The sequence below is a fragment of the Propithecus coquereli genome, unplaced genomic scaffold (genome assembly GCF_000956105.1).
Source record: "Propithecus coquereli isolate 6110/MARCELLA unplaced genomic scaffold, Pcoq_1.0 Scaffold237, whole genome shotgun sequence".
In the NCBI taxonomy this organism is placed as follows: Eukaryota; Metazoa; Chordata; class Mammalia; order Primates; family Indriidae; genus Propithecus; species Propithecus coquereli.
In genome coordinates this window covers 1140238-1162054 of record NW_012147919.1, presented here as the reverse complement: position 1 = coordinate 1162054, position 21817 = coordinate 1140238, and the positions used below count along the sequence as shown (strand labels likewise).

At 39.2% G+C, this 21817-nt stretch overlaps 1 protein-coding gene across 2 annotated transcripts in view; it reads right to left on the bottom strand.

Moving 5' to 3' along the window:
* The window catches only part of DOK5 (docking protein 5), a 176841-nt gene that overhangs the window by 50890 nt on the left and 104134 nt on the right, over positions 1 to 21817 (bottom strand). For both annotated transcript variants that reach the window (XM_012645841.1, XM_012645842.1), the window contains exons 3-5: positions 4463 to 4577; positions 4252 to 4371; positions 1271 to 1460 (exon numbers count right to left, since the gene is read on the bottom strand). In XM_012645841.1, the coding sequence (XP_012501295.1) occupies positions 1271 to 1460; positions 4252 to 4371; positions 4463 to 4577 (425 nt within the window). The remainder of the gene's footprint in view (positions 1 to 1270; positions 1461 to 4251; positions 4372 to 4462; positions 4578 to 21817) is intronic.

The following is a 21817-nucleotide window of genomic DNA, read 5'->3' as shown; positions in this document are numbered from 1 at the left end:
TCCTGCAAGGACAATAAATAAGTACTTCTGACAAAAGAATAACATTGCTCTAAACATTAAAGTTTTATTTTTTGTGATGACCTTTGCAGTCTTGAGAGATTCACCAACTTGTTTCTAGGTATTTGAAAATAAAGTAGACCCAAGGAAAGGTATATAGGAAGAAGGAATTTTAAAACTTTCTAGGATAAAAAACTTTCTAGGATTTGACAGTTGTAAAAACATCAAATTGATCATATTTCTGAAAAGCAAATTTGAAATAACAGGACTTTGTTTAGAATGCGATGAACAGATTAATGTGAGGGGAGCATTACTGCCGTCCATTCACATGAATTAAGGTCTCAGGTGTTCAGAACTTCTGTTTTTACCCTACTTATATCAAGCATCATATTTTTGTCAGGAATAACTGTCCACTTTTATAAACAATTTTCTTTTTAACGTCACAAGTTGATTGTTTTCAACTTGAATGTTACATCGGGCCATATACAGAAGGACTTGTATTTCTTCAAATGTAGTCATTTAAAATTCTAAAATATGAAATTTACCTGCGGTGTTTCAAAAAGGAGTCTAAATTCTGGGGCAGGAGGAATGAGTGACAAGGAAAATGAGACACCGAGTAGAGGAAGCTCTTGGTAGGTGGCGATCAACCCAGTTACTGGTACTGTCTTCTCTCTCCCAGATCAATTTGTAAAAGGAAACAGGAGAAGCCCTACAAGTGCACACTGGCTATCACCTAAACCAGTTTGAGAATTCACCTCTTCCAGCATTGGTGGCAACCAGCGCACTGTGAGCACAACAGACAGAACTCAATAAACTGCAACTTGAAGAAGAGCCAACGGCCCCTCTTGTCGATAGTCTGCTACGGTTTCCACTACAGTTAGCTCAGATGAAGAAACTTCCATTAAATAACAATATGTAAGTTTTCCAAAAACCAAAAAGCTGGCCTCTGTTCAGCTTGACCCTCTCAATGGTACATTTCTTAACATTTCTACCTACTTCAACTTCAGTTTGTGGTATGGAATCACACTGCGTAATGAAAATTCATATCATATTTGTGAGACATTAGAATCCTCCACAGGGAAAAAGCCATAGTGAATACATGAATATTTTACAATACCTTTCACATTACATAATCCCAATTCTAAGAATTTCCTCAAGTGTACTTCAGGTTGGATCTCATATGTAAACCTAGGATTCAAATGATAGGAGCCTGGAAAAAATAAACAAAAAAACTGAAAAAAAAAAAATAGTCATTAAAAGTCATTAAACTCACCTCCCTGCCTCAAATGTGAACCACGTGGTATCACGTCCATACCGCCGCAGGGCGCTTAGCGGCCAAGAGATGAGTTTGACTCTGGGATTCTGGATGTCCCAAAGACAGATACACTCATATGTAATCTGCAAGGCACATTCGCCATGTACATCTAAGTTAGGAGATGGCATCAAATACACATTGAATCTCTCTGGGAGAAAAACAAAAGGTTAGTCTAAAATCCCCAGGAATAAAACATCAAAGACATCGTAGGAACATAGAGGCATTTAAAATAATTCAAGCTCACATTCTAGGTTTTGGTTGAACATTCAGAAAGATAAAGCTTTTCTCATAAATTAACAGTCCCAGAAAATGATTTTTAAAATGCAGGCCCTATTAAATAACATAGTGATGATACAACTTGGCTGTCAACATACACTAAAGACTATTTACATGAGCAAAGATCATTTTTAGAATTTCCAAATTTGCATAATAAAAAATTTGTATGCCCATAAAAGACTGAAGCGATGAAATCATTAAAAGCAATTTTTTTTCCTGCCAAGCACACATTAACTACATCCACACTTTTGTGTTGACAAAGATGCAGGTGCGAAGTAATTATCTCATGGTTTAATGATATTGAAATTATATTGACCAACTTATAATTTCTATAACTAAATGAATAAAACTGTATCTCAAATTATTTAAATAAAATTCCACACTAATACTGTGCATTTAACTGACCAAAAATTTGGGAAAATGCCAATGGATGTATTGGAAATAGTTTTAATAAAAAACTTTCTTTAGTCAAACACTGGAAAAAATATTCATTTCCTTATTTGGATGATTGTTAAAATGTAACCAAGATTACTCTAAATAAACTGGTTAGCTGATTACTGCAATCAAATTCCCATCCCCACAGATATAGTTGCTGTATTTCCGTTACATTTCTGGAAAATTCATTAGGAAGTTATAGAGCCAAAATCTTTAAGTGAAATATTAACAAAAATATTACTACAGGAAACACATTTCCACCTAGCCATCATTATGGTAGATTGTCTACATCTGACAAAATAGTGTGTTACTAACAATTTTTTATTAGTGGTATTCTAATTGTTTTATAGTAAGGTAATTATTAGAATTTTGATAGCAAATTTGATAGCAAATTTACTATCAAAATTTAGTAAATTTAGTAAACAGTAATGCCAAGATTGTGTTCATGAAATGTATTCATGCACCTACTATTCAAATTTTCTAAATCATTTCGAACTCCCGATAACCAAATATTTGTCGCTTTCTAGTAACTATTATTTTTAAAACATGTTCTAATGGAGTAAATTTCCCCCTTTAGAGTTCTGAAGCAAGTAAGAAAAACTGTCTCCATTAAGTAAAAAGTAAGAGAGATCGTTACCAATTTATTTATTTAGAAGTTCTACCTCCCTCAAGAATATCAATAGCAATAGTGATGGAAGTGATCATTTTAATCATAGTTACTTGAAGTCATACAAATTAATAATGAATTATTAAGATAGCTGAGTTTCGTAATAATCCTTAGTAGTTATATACTAGAGTTGTTCTTATTTCCATTTGACAGAAGAGGAAACCAAGGCACAGAAACCTGGCATGGGAAAGGCAACTCCTGGGCACAGTCAATTCTTAAATTCGGTTTGTAGCTCTGCCAGGATACTGCCTCACAAATATAAGTTTTTGAAAAATAAGTGCAGATCTGAGCACTCTAGATTAAAAAAATTAAAAATGATCATAATCTGTCATGTTTTCTTTTTTATAGATAGCTCCCAGGTGTCCTCTCTGCCCAGGGGCAGCCCGATTTAGTGAACCAGAGGAGGAGGAGCCTGGGATTGGTTGTACGACCCTAGCGGATGACTTAACCTCTCTGTAGCTCGATCTCCCACCCTATGAGGAGGCTCTTCTGAATTAGCCAGCAATTCTAGGTCTTGGTCAATAACACTTCTGTGGAGATGGATTATGGTAGATATGGTGCATCCAATAATAGTCACAGACCATAAATGTGTCATGAAGACATAGCTCCAGTTGGGAGGGAGAGCGCTTTTTACTAAGAACAGAGTGTGTTTATGGAAAGGGTCAGTACGTTTCCATCTCTGCCATGTTCGTAATCGAGCCAGGTGACCTGCAGCCCCTTCAGTGTGCCACGTCCTCGTAGATCAAGGCATCCAGCTAAAGAAGAACGCTAGGGTCCAATCTCCCCTGTTACTAGGCTCAGGTATTTGGAGACCAAGAAAATGATTCCTCATTTCCAGGCTTGTCCTGTAAACCAACATTGATTTTTGCTGCAGTGTTCATGAATATTTTGGTCATTATTATTTTAAATGATTTATTCCTAGGTTGAGTGTTGAGCTCAGGCTTGGTTCAGGTGTTTCAGTTAAAAAAAAAAAAAAACCCACGGATTTGTAGGTGGGTTTAATCTTCGTGAAACATGATGTTTAAATTCTATGAAAAGCACTGGAAAGCTTTCAATAACATTTTAAATGAAAAAGGCAACACACGAAAAACCCCATTACACTTTAAAATCTGTACATTGTCAATACAGCTCAAGGATACAGTCTGGAATCGAACATTAGCTAGCAATCGGAGTGAGAGCAAGGTCTTGACCTCCTGTGTGCTTTAGTTTCCTCATCTGTAAAATGGGGCAGTAACAATACCTACGCCATAACGCTGCTATGAGTATTAAATAATCTGACAGCGTCAAAGCATCTTCTGCCAAACTGGCACACAGCGGTTTCCCTGAAATTCCTAAGTGATATTATTAATGTAAATAAATTCATATTATGAATTGCAAAAAAATAAGAAAAAAGTACACTGAAATGTTAACACAGGTTGTGGGTTAGATCAAAGGTTATTCTTACTTCTTTATACATTTTTGTAACTCAACAATTTTGCATAATGAAGATTGTTTTTGTTCTATTATATGGGGACAAAAACGGTTTCTAAAGAGAGAGAAGGAGAGAATTTTCTCTACATACCATTCTGTTCTCTCTCAACCCCAGTGGCCAGTAAGTCTGGCTCTCCGAGGCTGATGTCATTGATCCGCGTCCCTACACACTCCATCTGGAGGACTTTGCACCACTCATCGGCCTCAAGATCTGTGGAAAGGCCCAAAGATTAAACCATAGGCCCAGCACTCGCTCCAAAGCTAACAGCAACCCCTGCCCGCACCCCCTGCCTCAGACAAACCTGATTCACAAGCAAAGGTCTTGGAGGTATCATCATTGAAATAAATCCCTATGGCGTGTTTCTTGGTGCTCTTTGGCAATCGAGCTACGTTCTTCACGTTGTTGAGTTCTGTAACCTGAAAAACGAACAAGCGGAAGTTTGACCACACCCCCCGCATGAATGTTCCCAATATACCACACGAAAGGTGAGGCACATCACAGACGAGCACAACTCGACAGAGGAATGTCTATGTACCCGGAAGCTAAGAAATATTTAAGTGAATTTAGTGTTATCCTTAATACATAGCAAGAATGGTTAACAAATTTTCTTTCCTTACCAAATTTTCTGAAGCATATTAAGTGGCACAGGCTTAGAACTTCACAGAGGTAGAAAACTTATTCCAGTTTTTCTTTTTTCTTCCTTTTTTTTTTCACCCTCCCAAAGACTCCACCTGATCAACAATTCTCATGTCTATTTCCATCACTGTGGACAGCTTTCTTGCTCAGTCGACTGCAAAAGCCTCCAAATACTCCAGCCCTTCAGAGCACTCCCAGGATAAGTATCTTGAACACATTGACCCGAGGAAGATGAGGGAAGGGTGGTCCCATTCAAAACCAGACTATCGCACTCAGTCAGAGATGGCGTGTCAGGAGTCTCAAAACTGCCCCGACTCGAGGCTCAAGTCACATATTCCAACAGAGAGTCCATAACGAATCTGGTTTCCCAAGTACTTTCCCACTCTCTCAGACTTACTCTTAGCTTCTTGGTGGTTATGGAGCCTCTGTGTTCGAGTCTGAGCACTCTGCACAGTACCACCTGCTTCCTATCGGTGGGGAGATCTGCAGCCCTAGTGATTTTCTCTCTCCTTCCTCTCTCCCATAATCCCTTGGCCCCTTGTCTTAACACTTTTGTAAACTCCTCCCTCCCGCAAAGGGTCTTGGCTCATTGTGTTTCCACAACACTCATCCTTCATTCAGTTACATCCCGATCCTCCGCTGCATCAGGGGGCTGAGATATTTGGGTCTCTCCTGGGAGAAGACTCAGGTGGCTTGAGGGTAAGTATTTATAAGATAAATAAGCCTTTCGCAATGACAAGTTTAACCTCCCCTTAATATATCTCTTTTGTGCAGTTATACAGAAGAATCTGCCCACCATCAATCTTTGCCTGCTACGATGCTGCACCATTTCTCCCATCTATTATTCTAAATTGAATAAATGCCTGGCTCAGGAAGTAGGTGGGAAGAGAAATAAATATCCTCCGTGCACACACTAATCTGATTATTTCATTTCCCTGCTTCTTAACCTCCATCGGCCCTTTTCATAGTATGAATGCAAATTTCTTGGCATGAAATGTCACACCAGTGCTCCTCCAAATGTGCCCAAATCAATCTTGTCAGTGACTCAGCACTACGGATCTTACTCTCCAACTATACCAAGTCCCTCAGAGTCCACCAGATGCAGCTGTTGGTCTTGTTCATTTATTTATTTTTGCGCACCACCCAATACAAGACTCTGCCATCTTCCCACAACTACATATTGATCTCTCCATTTCCATTTTAATCCCCATTAATTCACTGTGCACAAGGCAGACAATGTTTATAAAACATAAGTCTGATTCCAAAATTTCTATGCATAAAATAGGAACCTTCAATAACTTCCCATTGCACTTGGGACAAAAGTCCAAATCCTTAGAATGACTATCAGGACCCCCTGTGGTCTTCCCCATGCTATCTCATCAACGTCCTCTCTGCCACCTTCCCCCTGGGTTCTATGTCCCAGCCACACTGGACTTTATTCAGTTCCCAGAAGGTACCATGATTCTCCTTGTACGGAGGCTTCCCTACTCTCTCCTCACTTCACTCTCACTCCCACAAGTCTTAGCTTAAATTTCAGTGACCCACAGAGGCCCTACTGGACACCTCCCGCCCAACATCTGATCAGTCTCAAGGCTGAACCATTCGACATCCTATGTCTCTCCTCTGGGATATTAGTTTAGTGCATGGGCTTGCCTCAAGAGTAACAGTTTCATAGGGCAGGGAGAATATTTTTTTTTTTTTTTTTTGGCCCACTATCATGTTCCCTGAGTCAAACACAGAGCCTGTCACACAGCAGGAACTCAACAAAGCTATGTGGACTAAAGGAACAAGAGACCAAACTCACCCATGAATTTACTCGCATGATGCTTCTTCAAGGCAAATGTCCCTCTCTCTCTTTCCTGCCTCTTCTCTCCAGGGAAATTTCACCTTTGCTTTCTGGCCCACTTCCTCTGGAAAACTTGCCATGACCTTAGTATCAATTAATTATTCCTTTCTCTATTTTCCCATATGCACTGCATGAAGCGCTACTTTATTACTTGTTGAACTTAATCTGTTTCTCGCTCCAACTCCCAGCTAGACTTGGGTCACCTAGCAGTGACTTATGGATGGACGAAGTCAATAAAACACAGCCATCCTGAGGCCAAACATACTGAGCGCCCACCCAATGCCACACCGTGTGCTTAGAGTTTTTATATGAATCTTCATAAAACCCCTATGAAATAGATATTATTGTTATCAGCATTTTTCAGATGGGAAAACTGAGGCTTAGAAAGGTGAAAGTCCTACAACCAAGTTCACAGCCAAAAATTGACGGAACCAAAATTCGAATGAAGCAAATTAACCCCTAAGCCTGTTCTCGTGACCCGTCTGAAATACTAATGACTGACGCTAAAAACTTTCGTTCACAGGCTCTTCAGCCCCTGAAAATCATCCCCCACCTGAAGACCTCTTTCTTTTCAACGTGGGCAGAAGCTGGGGTGGCTGCAGGTACGCACGTGTGCCAGCTTTACTCTGACCCTCTACTGAGACAGGGCATGAGGAGTCCGCCCCCGCCTGAAACACAGCAATGACTTTGAAATACGTCACTTTATTACACAACCATTAAGGGCAAAGAAGAAAAGAGAGTCACCTGAAACGGTCAGGAAATGTAGGGGGAACTGTGTGAGTCAGAACACAATCACCCATTTGGAAATTGGTTTAGGAAATAAGCCACGCAACACCCTCGCTCAGAGGAGGCAAATGGCTATTCACAGAGCACTCAGGGCCATGATTGTACGTGTCAAAGGACCACTGAGTTTTAAAGCAACAGTCTCTGTCCCTACGTCAGAACTACTCCTTGGTGAGCATGTGCATGCACGCACACATGTGTACACTACACACACACGCATGCACACACATGCATACAACACACATGCATGCACACACATGTACACAACACACACGTATGCACACACAACACATGCATGCACACACATGTGCACACAACACATGTGTGCGCACACATGCACACAACACATGCACGTGCATGTGCACACTACACATGCATGCACACACCTGTGCACACCACACACATGCATGAACACACATGTGCATGCTACACACATGCATGCACACAGCACACATGCATGCACACACATGTGCACACTACACACGCATGCATGCACGCACACGTCTTACAGAATGACAAACTGTACTAATTCATAACAGAACCTTCCTCAGTACATTAATACATGCTAAAGTAGTAGTTATGGCAAATAACCTTTGCAGAGGTCTTTATGCCACATAAAACTTTGATAAGATGTATTTATTTCCACTATCATTTCATTTTGCATATGGGAAAAACAAGGGAGGACATAATATTCCTTTTACAAAGAAATAGTTTACCCCAGAAGAATCACTTTTGAGAAAGCAAACATGAGTTTTGAGAAGGTGTCAAACCCTCATCTAACATCAATGCTGTTGGAAATGGGGGCTACGTAAGTATAACTGATCATCAAAGTGCCTATGTGGGACCCTCACTACCTCAGAGAGGATGTGCGGTCAGGACTGTGCGCACCTCTCTCAGTTGACCTTCAGTTGGAATCTCTTGCTTTTGTCTTGTATCTCGGATCAACCAGAGGTTATCTCTTTCCAGTCTCAAAACTGTTTAGGAAAAGTTTCCCTGAGCCTCTGGAGACAGAGATTTTATTCTTTTTTTGCAGCACAAAATAATAGACACACCCTGAACTCTACATGAATTATGTTTTTTCACATTATTTTGGTTCTCTATTAAAGCAGCTGGATCTACATTGTATGTCTTTCTGTATAAATTCGCAGGTAAAATAATTTCTTCAAGGTGTAACAGCATTCATGGAGGGAGCCACATTCCCTCTCCAAAAATCTTTCCTGCATCCACTCATTCATCAAATTTTAATGTTTACCACTTATTTACTCATTCATTTATTTATTTATTTTAGTATTGGCTCTGTACCAAGTATTGTTCTATTCATTGGAGATCAGAAGTTGAATGATAGACAAATTTCCAGCCCTCCTGGAGCTTATATTTCAGAAAAGAGAGAAAATAAAGAAAGAAACTTAGTACCAGGTAGGAATAAGGAAGTGAGGAAAAATAAAGCTGTACAGAATGATTGGTGTAGGTATAAATTAAGCTGTTGTTTTAAGATAGGTGGGGTGCGGTGTAATCCCAGGTAACTGAGCTCAGGGAAACTTTGCTATTTTGCATAAGGAACCAAAGAAGCTCTTTCTGAAGAGAACTTTTGAGCAGAGCTCATAAGATCTAAAGGAGGAAACCACATGGACATCTGGGCACAGGAATTCCAGACACAGGTAATGGTAAGTGCAAAGGCCCTGAGGTGGCAACTACCTTGTTTGGCAAGGACTATGTTTGCTTATAGGTTTCAGCATTTGACTTCTGCCCTTGATATCTGCATTCGAGAGTAAACCACCCATGCAGCTCCCCTACATCTACCAAGCCACCTTCCTCACACAGCTTGCAAAACTGATAGGCCTGAGGAGATCAACATCTCTACGACTTTTTTCAGTTTTTTGTTCAACCCAGTCAAAACTCATTTAGTTACTTTCTTTTCTGTCTTTTGTTTTTGACTGAAAATGCAATACTTGCATATAGTAGAAAATGTAACAATGCAAATAGTCAAACAATATAAAGTCTGCCCACACCCTCAGACCTCCTCACCATATCCACATACAAGAATATGTAAGTGTGCACTCAGGCATATAGAAACATATAGGCTTTTTACAGAAGTGGGAACAAACACACGCTCTATAGTGATTCAAGAAAACTATTTCTGTTTTAAATATAAACTTAACATTTTATATTTCTATTCCAAAATTTTAATTTGACTTCAATTGAAGTCAAGTGTGCTGTATGGATTTAGCTAGTCACACTCTAAACCAGCGAGTGCAGCCCTCTTAGATTAACATATCAACCCCGATGTATGAATCAAGCCGTCGTTTTGTTAAATGTATGAGGAGTCATTCCAGGTAATGAGTGCTGAGGTAGCATCCCAATCCCAGGGGCACAATTCCCTTGTTCTGGTTCCTCTCCGACATCTGCACTCCTGTATTTCTATTAATACCCTGGCTTCCCCCATCGATGTCCTTGTCTTTAAGTCACAGCATCCTGATCTCCTGCTGTCACGGTTCCTTCCTCCATCATGTGCACGGCTCGTGCTGCTGTCGTCCAAGTTCTCCCCCAGGGGATCAGACTCCTTCCCAGGAGTTTGGATGGGAGGAAAAGTAAGCTGATCCCCTCCAGCCGTGCTGCCCTAAAGAGACACTTGGCTACCACTAGTTGAATCCTCAAAGGAGTGAAAGCCCTCCCCAAGCCTGATCCCGGGCGCTCCTCCGTGGCCTCTGAGCAAATTCCTTCTCTGCGCAAGTTAGTCAGCCTCAGTCTCTGCAGATGGTAACCACAGACAGGCACAACTTCCCAGAAGACTCACTGAGGGAAAATCACTGCCTTCTTTCATAGAATCCCCATCCTTTTCCCTGTTCCTAAGCAGAATGACTAGCCCTAGTAACCTAGTGAGAAATACGGTTATTTTACACTAATCTTTATTTTCCATCTAATCTCTTCTACTCTGAAATCACGGTTTTTTTCTGACAATCTTTGCTAATATGATGCCACCTTAAATCTGGCTAATATCATCCTTTCATGTACATACATTGGCTGATTTACTGCTCATTACAACTCAGGTATGATTAGCCTCTTTAGATATGGAATATGAGTTTAGACGCACGTACATAGGGAATGTGCACATATATACTGCAGTCGCCAACTGAGATGATTTTAGCGAGTTCATAGACACGGTATTTCACAGGGTGAAAAAGTTATCCCCTTTTCCAATCTATCAAATTTTGTTTATATCAAAGAGTAATTCTCTAGCACCTATAAAACTGCTTCTCAAAAAGATGCAGAAGGTATTTTAAGACTGCTGGCAAGGGACGATAGGAGCAGGATGGCAGAATAGAAAGTCCTATATCCTTCTTCCCCTGGTGGAGACACCAGCTCACCAACAACACACAGTCTCATTTCCTTCATGAGAAACTAAGAAAACTGGTTAAGAGGCTCATGCACCCCAGGTGAGTGCAGAAACCAGCTGCATTGAAGCAGGAAGGAAGACCTGTGGCACTTGCTGGCCACAGTCTTGCCCCAGCTCAGTGCAGTGCAATTAGGAGAAAACGCAGCCCCTGGCTTCTCCCTGGGGGGAAGAAAAGACTGAAACAAGCATTCAACACTCAGACTCTTACAGGGGATGCTGGAGGGACTGGTTTCTGTCTTGCCTGAATGTCAACATTTAACAAGAAATGAGGCCGGTTTGGGGCCACTGAGAACAAAAGCAATGAGCTGAACTAGTACACACTGGCTTGTCATTCTCCTTCTCCCCAGCTCAGCAGTGTGGATGAGAAAACGGAGTAACTATACAACACAGAAGACCAACTGGACCTAACAGACTTTTGCAGAACATTCCAGCCAACAGCAGAATACACTCTTTTCAAGTATAAACGAAACATTCTCCAGGATAGATCGTGTATCAGGTCACAAAATGAGTCTCAACAAATTTAAGAAGATTGAAATCATACCAAGTATTTTCTCCAATCACAATTGAACAAAACTAGAAATCAATAACAGAAGGAAAGCTGAAAAATTCACTGTATGTGGAAATTAAGCAACACACTCTTGAACAACCAATGGGTCAAAGAAGAAATCAATAGTGAATATGTATTGAGATAAGTAAAAACAAAAACACAGCATACCAAAATTTATGGGATGCATCACTGCCAGTACTAAAAGACAAGATTATAATGGTAAACGCCTACATTAAAAAGAAGAGAGATCTCAGTTAAACAACTTACAGTTATACCCCACGAATTAGAATAAGAATAAACTAAGCCTCAAGTAAGCAGAAGAAAGTAAATAGTAAAGATTCCAGATCAGAACTAAGTGAAATAGAGAACACAAAAGCAACAGGGAAAAAAATCAATGAAAACAAGAATTGATCTTTTTGAAAGATCAACAAAATTGATCTTTCAAAAAAAGTAGCTAGACTAAGGAAAAAAAGTGAAAATTCAAATAAAATAAGAAATGAAAAGAGGTGCTATAACTGATACCACAGAAATAAAAAGGATTATGAGACTACTTTGAATAGTTATACACCAAAAAAGCCAACAAATTGGATGACCTAGAAGAAAGAGATCCACAGATTCAATGCAATCCCTATCTGCTTTTTTTCCCAGAAATATAAAAAACAATGCTAAAATTCATAAGGAACCACAAAGAACCCTAATAGACAAAACAGTCTTGACATAGATGAACAAAGCTGGAGGCCTCACACTTCATTACTTCAAAATATACTACAAAGCTACAGTAACCCAAATAATATGGTACTGGCATATAGACAGACCAAATATTAATAATATTGTATTAGCATATAGACAGACCCATGGAACAGAACAGGGAGGCTAGAAATAAACTGATGTTAATACAATCAAATGATCTTCAACAAAGGTGCCAAGACTACACAATGGGGAAATGACAGTCTTTTCAACAAATGGTGTTGGGAAAACTGGATACCCACATGAAAAATAATCAACTTGTACCCTTAATTATGCCATAAACAAAAATCAACTCAAAATGGATTAAAGGCTTTGAATATAAGACCTAAAACTATAAAACTCCTAGAAGAAAACATAGCAAAAAATCTTTATGACATTGGTCTTGACAATGGTTTCTTGGATATAACACCAAAAGCATAGGCAACAAAAGCAAAAATAGACAAGTAGAACTACATCAAACTAAAAAGCTTCTGCACAACAAAGGAAACAATCAACAGAGTGAAAAGGCAACCTACAGCATGGGGAAAAATATCTGCAAACCGTCTATCCAATAAGGGGTTAATATCCAAGTTATATAAGCAACTCCCGTAACTCAATAGCAAAAAATATAATAAAAATAAATAAGCTGTTTAGAAATGGGCAAAGGACTTGCATAGACATTTTTCCACAGAAGACATACAATGACCAACAGGTATATGGAAAGATTCTTAACATCATGAGTATCATGGAAAGGCGAATCAAAACCACAAGTAAACATCAATTCACAGTTGTTAGGGTGGCTATTATTAAAAAAAACAACAAATAAAAAACACCTAAAAAATAGAAGTATTGCCTAGAATGTGGAGAAGTTGGAACCTTTATGCACCTTGGTGGGAATGTAAAAAGGTGCAGCCACTATGGAAAACAATATGGCGGTTCCTCAATTGAAAATAGAACTACCATGTGATTCATTTATCCCACTTCTAGGTCTTTATCAAAACAATTGAAAATAGGGTCTTGAAGAGATATTTGCACTTCCATGTTCGTTGCAACATTATTCACAATAGCCAAAAAGGGAGAAACAACATAACTATCCATCAATAGATAAATGAATAAAGAAAATGTGGGATATATATACAATGGAATATTATTCCGCCCTAAAAAAGAAGGAAATCCTGTCATAAGCTACAACAAAGATGAACCTTGAAGATATTATGCTAAGTGAAATAAGCTAGTCACAGAAGGACAAATCCTGTGTGATTTCACTTACGTGAGGTTTCCAAGGTAGCCAAACTCACAGAAGGAGAAAGTAGAATAGTGGGTTCTAGGGGTTGGCAGAAGGGGGAAATGAGGAGTTGTTGTTCAATGGATATATAATTCCAGTCCTATAAGGTGAAAAGTTCTAGAGATCTGCTGTACAACAATGTACATATAATTAACAATACTGGACTGTACACTTAAAAGTTTATTAAGAGATTAGATTTCATGTGTCTTTTTTACTACACACACACAAACACACCACACACACCTACAACACCACACACACACACACAAAGCCTACGAGCAGGCACTAAAAAGTACCCAGAATATAAAAACATTATTTTCTTTCCATTGTATGTCTTTTTTAAGTTAAGTTCTGTTCATGGCTAGTGATACTGGTTTTCTATTAATGATAATAATAAAATTTTCTCTTATAGTGAAGTGAATTTATTTAAACAAAAAAACCAAACTGATTTAAAGCAAAATATTAAGTAAATAAAAGTCAATGTGATCCTGATTATGACAAAAATAATGAACAAATGATAAACGAGTAAAAGTTAGAAAAACACCATTAATCTAATACTATTGTTTATGGAATTGACTTTCTTTTCATTTAATTTCCTACTAAATCAACAGTCCAGGGGATTACCAATAAAGTCATATAATCACCCAGAACAAGTCTCATTTGCTTGGCGGAGGCATGACAATAGATTTCAACTGAAACTTCATTAAGATTTGGTTCCCACATGATATCTCAAAGGCCACCCAGCTGAATAGGGCCATTTGTTTGTTTGTTTTTTAAATTTTTTTTATTTCGGCATATTACTGGGGTACAAATGTTTAGGTTACGTATATTGCCCTTGCCCCATCTGAGTCAGAGCTTCAAGCGTGTCCATCCCCCAGACAGTGGGCACCGCACTCATTAGGTGTGAATATACCCATCCCCTCCTCCCCCACATTTGCCCAATACCAGATGAATGTTATTACTATATATGCACTTAAGTGCTTCCTTGCCTGTTCCACAATTGAATTTCCCAAGTGAGAAAGACAATAAAGTATTTCAAGCCCCATGACCAAAACCTGAAATATGTCTGAGAATTATGATTTAAAGGGAAAAATAACTGTTGCAAAGAAAAGTCGAAAGTGAAAGCCAGTTATAAATTTTCATTACTCACAGAAAGAGTTTTAATAGTAGAAGAGAAACAGAAGTCAAATTTTGTGATTAAACTGGTATGTAAATAGAATTTAAATATTTTTAGTTTCCCTCTTACATGATCTCCCTGCCAAAACAACATCAGACCAAGTTAGAAAATCAAAACCTGTTTATTCTTTCAATTTAATCAGTTCTTTCCGTTTCTCAACTTTCTTTTCTTTTTCCAGGATATAGTTCAGCTTACTGGTTTCAGAGATCTTTCTCTTAAAATGGAGCCAAAATCTGTAGTTAGCAAAGAAGACCAGAAATGTCTATATGGCTTACTGAAAATGTCAATATTAGGACCTTTGAAATACTTGATTTTCTCCAAAATTGGGTATTTAATTTCAAAATTCCAGGTTAGCATCATATTTAATTTGATTCCGGACATCCTGAGGTCATTTCTTGTAGAAATTATCATGGAGTAACTAAGAATTCACAGAAGATAGTGGCTCCTTGAAAACTCAGTTGGCAAAAGATAATGAACTCTCAGTAGGAAGTTTTCTTATGCACAGAGTATACGTCTCACTGTGGAGGTTGGAAAAGATTAAGTAAAGATAGAGCTTGGCAGAAATGATTCTCTCTCTCTCAGATTTGCAGTTATATAAATGAAACCAAAGGCAAATGCTGCAGCTCACAGCAACCTTCATTTTCTGTCAAGATTGAGTTATTTATCCACAAGTATTCATTTTCTCCCAGCCCTTGCAACTCTTTCCTATTACTTTGGACTTGGCAACTTGCTTTGGCCAACAGAGTGTAAGCTGATACCCCATGTTCAAGAACGTGCTTTAAATACATGTGTAATTAAGTCAGTCTCTCCCTCCTTGAACTTCAGTTGCACCATGAGAACAGCATTCCCTCCTCTCCTTCTCCCTGAATCTCTGAACCAACAGGTGAATCTCAGCTGAGTCAAACTAATCCAGCCGCACTCAGTGACCCCCAGCCGATCCGGACCTCACGTAACAAGGGCAAAAGATAAAGATGTGTTGCTGTAAACTGTTAGGATTTTGCAGTTATTGCCACGGCAGATGTTGGCTAACACACCCTCTGTTTGATTTCCTTTTGGCCAAGCATTTTCAGAGAGTTTTCTCTCAAATCCTACTGTGTAACAATATTGTTTCCTGTATGAAGAAAACCAGATTTCCTAGCCAAATACACAATAATCAGGGAACTCTACTAGAATGTGGGTTATCGATTTTATTGTAGCAGTTGAATCATTTGGGCTTTTTTAAAAAATTTTTCAAAGGAAATCTAACATAGTGTCCTGTGCTATACTATAGAAGCAGAACTAGTCTAATGAAATGAAGAAATGAATCCCACCCTCATCCTCTTCCCAATAGCTATAAATCCACTTCTCAAGAAGGAAGCCCACACACTTCAACCACATACAGAACAGTGAATGATTGCAACGTGATACTAAAGTCTCTGGGTGACATAACGTCCTTCGTACTATTATTAGGCCTTTATTACAAGGATCAATAAAGTGAAAATCGAAGAAGAAAATTAATTATGCTTTCACAGATGGCAAGGAGGTGTGGGGCCACACTCAAACCTGGGACCTCTGGCTTCTAAATGGGTATTTTTTCCCTAATACTACTCTCTATACCATGTGCTCCTTAAAAAGCAAACAATAATAAATGAATGAATGACTGGCTGAGCAAATAAATAAATGAATAAAACTAAAGATGCAAATTGTTTTGGAGATATGTTAAAGGAGATTTCTGCAAATCGTAAACATGTTTAAAAGTGCATCACTTGGAAGTGGAAAAAATGGGAACACAAATCTTAATTTCTAAGTAAAAATAAAGTATTTGTCAATTCAAAAGAAGGCAGTCTGAACTAAATTCATCTTTCCTGCTTGAACTTCAAAAGGTTGAAGAAATTCACTTCCCAAAGACACTTGCTTTCACGTGGGTATACTTGGCACCACCGGTTAAAGCCCAGGCTGCTACTTGAGTGAAATTCTGCTTGAGACACCCAGCAAAGGAATCTGAATGTCAGGTCCTGTGGACCCAGGACATGAGGTGAAGGACAGAAATCTCAAGACTGCAGTCCAGTGAGTCTCCATTTGTGTACACACCTGTGTAGTCACTACCGAGATTGACACAGAAAAACACTTTCAGTCAATTCCACCTCTTCCTGGTCAGTAACGCCCACAATAAAACCACAACTCAGACTTCTAGTTCCACTGGTTAGCTCTTTTTTAAAAAACTATATAAATGGAGTCATATCATATGTATTTTTCTGTGTCTAGATTCTTTCATACAATATCATGTCTGTGAGATTCATCCATGCTGTTGAAAATACAAGAAGTTAGGGTTTCTGTATAGTAGTCCATTGTGTGAATGATTATTTTATTTAAAATTTTATATTTTGTTTGCTTTCATTTTATGTCTATCTCTTATAGAAACATATAACTGATCTGATTTTAAGAAACATATAGTTGGATTATTATATTTTTATCCAATCTAAGACATTGTCTTTTGATAGGTGTTAAATCAATTCAAATTAATTACTATGACTGACATTTTGGGAATGAGTTCAGTACTTTTTTAGTCTTTCTAATCCCTTTAACGCTTCATTTCAGAAAAAAAGTTTTCTTGTTTTCTGGGCTCTGCTCTTTTCTCTAGGAATTTTGTGTTCACGATTTTCTTTTCCAAAATTTTATTTGGAAGATTTTCAAACACAGAAAAGCTGAAAGAATAACACAATAAACACTAATAAACACTAAACAATCATTAACATTTTCTACCTTTATTTTATTTGCTTTATCTCTCTCTTTACATATAAATGCAACAGTGTTTGTGTGTACATGCATACATACACATGTACACACGCTTAGTTTTGGTTAAAGAATTCGAAAGTAAATTACAGGCATTAAGAGATATCATCTCTACAACTTCAGCAAATATTTCTAACAAAGAACAGGTTCTCTCACATCATTTCTACGCTATTTTTACAACTAAGAAAATAGGCAAGAATTCTTTGTATCATCTAATTTCTATCCCATATCCAAAGTTCCCTAAAAGCCCCCAAAATGTTTTTTGTTGTCCAACATCACTCCAATCCCGGATCCAATGAGGATTCATGCTTTGCATTTCTCCTTGTATCTCTCTCTTTTAACTTAGAAGAATCCCCCACATTTTTAAGTGATACTTGCCTTTGGAAAAGATCACTTAGTTTTCTTGTAGAATGTTCCATGTTCTAGATAGGTCTGTTTTCCCATGATGCCCTTAATTTTTCTATCCTGTATACTTCTTCTAACAGGGAAGTTATACTTAAAAGTTTGATGAGATTCAGGTAAACACTTTTGTTAAGAATTCTCTGTGCGTGATGTTGAGGACTTCACACTGCATCACATCAGAAGACAGATAAGGTCAGAACAACCTCTATGACTAAGGCTCAGTTTGAGCCCTTGGAGGTAGCTGCCATTTCTCTATATGGTAAAATACCAAGTTTCCTATTTGTAGTTAGAGCTGGTGATGTTTTGGCATCATATGACTATCCTGTCTCCCAACCACATTTCAGCAAACAGTCTTCGTATCCACTGCAGGCTCTCCTCTGCATGAAAATATTATTCTTTCGAATCCTCCAGGTTTGTCCACTTAAGCCCGCATATCTATGACTGCCAGGTTCAAGGTAAACATTCACAAAAGATGCTCTTCCTGTCCCCACACTGCTTTTTATTAAAGTACTCTGGAAACACATACCCCAATTATTACTAGAATCACTATTACTCATTTTTTTAATTTCAAAAAATGTGTGATTACTGCATCTAATCAGGTGAGCAAGTTCAACCCTCCAGAATTTACTCCATATATTTAGCTGACATAAGTGCCCACCATATAGTCCTTTACACTTGGCCATTTTCATCCTGGTTTTAACGTGGATTTGTCAATAGGTGAGCCGTGTACACACTCAGGTAGCTCACTCGGGAAGACAGTCATGCCTTTGTCACTCATACCCACCGTCAGTCTCTTTGTGGGCATTTCAGCAGGGATTCCAGCTAGCTGCTCTCACAATTTCAAGTTCTAATTGTACTTGCTTAGAACACAGAGAAAACTGAGCACAGGTGGATATGAAGGTTCATTTAGGTTACACTTCTAGACCTACTGAGAAGGGATATATGTGATGCTTTGGTCTCAAGCCTTGTGGTGGCCCTTGCATTCCATCATTAGCCGGGCCTTCAAATCCTCCCCCGGCATCCTTCCTTCAACAGAGACTCATGGCAGATGGTGGAGGCAGTGCAGCCCGCCTTTTCTGGAGTAATGCGGGAGGTGACAGAAGGCTACCTTGTTGGTGGTGTGCTTTTTGGCTCCAGTATGTGATTCCGTTGGACGGCACTGCCTGAAAATCAGTTTGAGCAAACTTTGGTCCTCTCTTCTCAAGATGTATTCCAACCGCGTGCTTTCCTCCCACATACCCTGAGTTCCACTAAGAAAAATGGCTCTTTTTTTCATGGCTGGAAGAAATAAAGTTGCACAATTGAAGTCCTGTTTATCTCGCAGACAGTTCTTTGAAACTTTCAGAATGCTCCCATGCAGCCCTCTGCAAACACGGCCCTATTGTGATGCTATAGGTCGTTATATTGAAGAGACACCATTCTACTGAAATAATGTCAATGCACAAATGGCTTGATGATCTTAAAGGCCCGACTTCATCCTATCATTAAAGCCCAGCAGAACTCCATTTCATTTATGTGGTCTTTTTCTGTCCCACCAAACAAGCACACTCCCTGCTTAGGGGCTTTGCACCTGCTCTTCTTTTGCCTGGAAACTCTTCCTCCAGATACGCCACGGGCTCACGCCCACCCTGCCTTCATCTACTCACACGTTATCTTCCCAGCGACACCGATCCTCATTACTCTATTTAAAACTGTAGCCCTCTCATTCCATATTTCCTATCCCCTTTTCCTGCTTTAATTTTCTCTTTGGCATTTATCAGTCACACCAATACGCTATATGATTTACTTACGTATTTCCTTTTTGTCTGTCTCTTCCTGACTAGAGGAGGGTCAGGGCATCATTTGCTGTGTTTACCAACCACATCTTCAGTGCCAGCAGCTGTGCCTCACACAGGGTAGACCCTCAATAGTGCTTGTTACATTAAAGCTCCAGCCTGGGGTAGTGCTTCATACCTGTAATCCCAGCACTTCAGAAGGCCGAAGCGGGAGGATCGCTTGAGGCCAGTAATTTGAGACCAGCCTGAGCAAGAACAAGACTCTGTCTCTACAAAAACTAGAAAAATTAGCTGAGTATGGTGGCAGGCACCTGTAGTCCCAGCTACTCAGGAGGCCGAGGCAGGAGAATTGCTTGAGCCTAGGAGTGTGAGGTTGCAGTGAGCTATGATCACACTACTGCACTCTAGCCCAGGCGACAGAGCAAGACTCTGTCTCAAAAACAAAATATATTAAATTAAATTGAAGCTCTACCTCCTGAAATGGACACAGTCATAATTTCCATTGTAAAAGCAAGGAGACTGAGGCACAGTGATGTCATTAAAATGCCCGGGGTTGGACCATTCCCAATCAGTGGCAGAGGCACTAGATTTGACTCCAGACAAGCAAATTCCAGAGAATGATTATTCAGATCAAGCCCACCCAAGTACAGCAGGACCACGCAAAAGAAAAGATCCAATAATCTGATCTACAAGGTTCCCATAGTCTCCCAGACCTACAAAAGGGGCTGTCTGCCTTGCCTGTGGGCCGTCTGTAGAACCTTTCACGACAGACATTATGTATCATGCTAACAACAGCGGCAGTGGCTACCATTCATCTGGTTCTCAATTATGTGCCAGGCACTGGGTGCTAAACACTTCATATCAATCATGTCATTCAATTTTTTTACAACCTTTCTAACTAGCAGGCACTACTGTGTTCCCACTGGACATGTAAGAACAGGTTAACTTGTTTATACAGATGGAAAATAGACAGTAACTCAAAATGGGACTACTCTTGACTAAACCAAATGCTACCAAATGAACATAGAGAAAAAGATCAGAGAGGCCATCATTCCTAATGGTGTGAGTCACAAGATCTGAAGAGCATAAATTAAAAGGCTAAGCAGGCACATGGAACAGTCATATCTACACATCAGAAAGATTATTCTGTCCACCAGTGGTTCTCCATCTGGGGAAGATCCCCCACCCTGGCTCCGTTCCACCTCCTGAGACATTTGACAATGTCTGAAGATATTTTTGGTTGTCAAAACCGAGACGGTGCTACTGGTGTCTAGTGTGTGGAGGCCAGGGTTGCTGCCAAACATCGTACAATGCACAGGACGGCCCCCACAACCAAACTGTCAACAGTGCTGAGGACGTACACAGTAAAAGTAGGCACTGAACAAGGTGTTGCATCATGACACTACAACAAGTGCCGTTCAAGTGAAATCTCTGGGAATGGTGCCTCCTGGAGGTGAGCCCTGTCGAGCAGGCTTGGCCATCCACATTGACCCCAGCCACGGGGAGGTCCGGAGCAGGATCTGAGGGGAGGAGATGAGGTCTGGAGAGCCCAGCAGGCGACAGGGCAAAAAGTGATTAAGAGTTTTGCTTAGGTTAGAATGGGGAGGAACAAAAAGGCAGGGAGCAATTTCAGAGCTACCTAATTACTTACGCAGTTCCTAGTTTCTAGTTTTTTGGGAACCAAATACACCAAGTACTATGATTCCATAAAAAAAAAAGAAAAAGAAAAAGAAATACTCAACACTCTCCTAAATTTCTGATAAATCTATAAGTATGCAATCTAATTAGGAATTCCCCAAAATGAACTGCCAAATTAATTTGTCTGTCTAAAGCCATACTCCAGATGTCTTATTCATCATAAATGATAGTATTCACTGAAATGCATGTTTAACAGCCGGCGATTAACAAAGTGGTCATACTTTAAAAGTTTAATTTGCTATTGATACAATTTTTTATTAAGAACTTGGAAAACAATTGCAAATTGCACAATTCAATTTTCCAAATGAATTATTTTGTAACTAGACAGGGAAACTGTTGAAATTTCTTTTGGAGTTTCAAGGGAGGATTAATACAATTAGATTTTTAAAAAGCATATTCCCTTAAGGAACTGGTATGTTCCTGTCAGAATTATGCAAAGAGTTTGCATTGTGTGGGAATACTAAGTATGTTTCTGGTGTGTGCAAAGTCAAAAGCCATTTAGGAAAACAAGGATTTGATTTCCAATTTTTCCCCTTCTTTTACTGATGGTAATTTATAGATGATGATTTATTTATGTTTACCAAGTGAAAATGAGGCTTCTACCTAAAAGGCAAT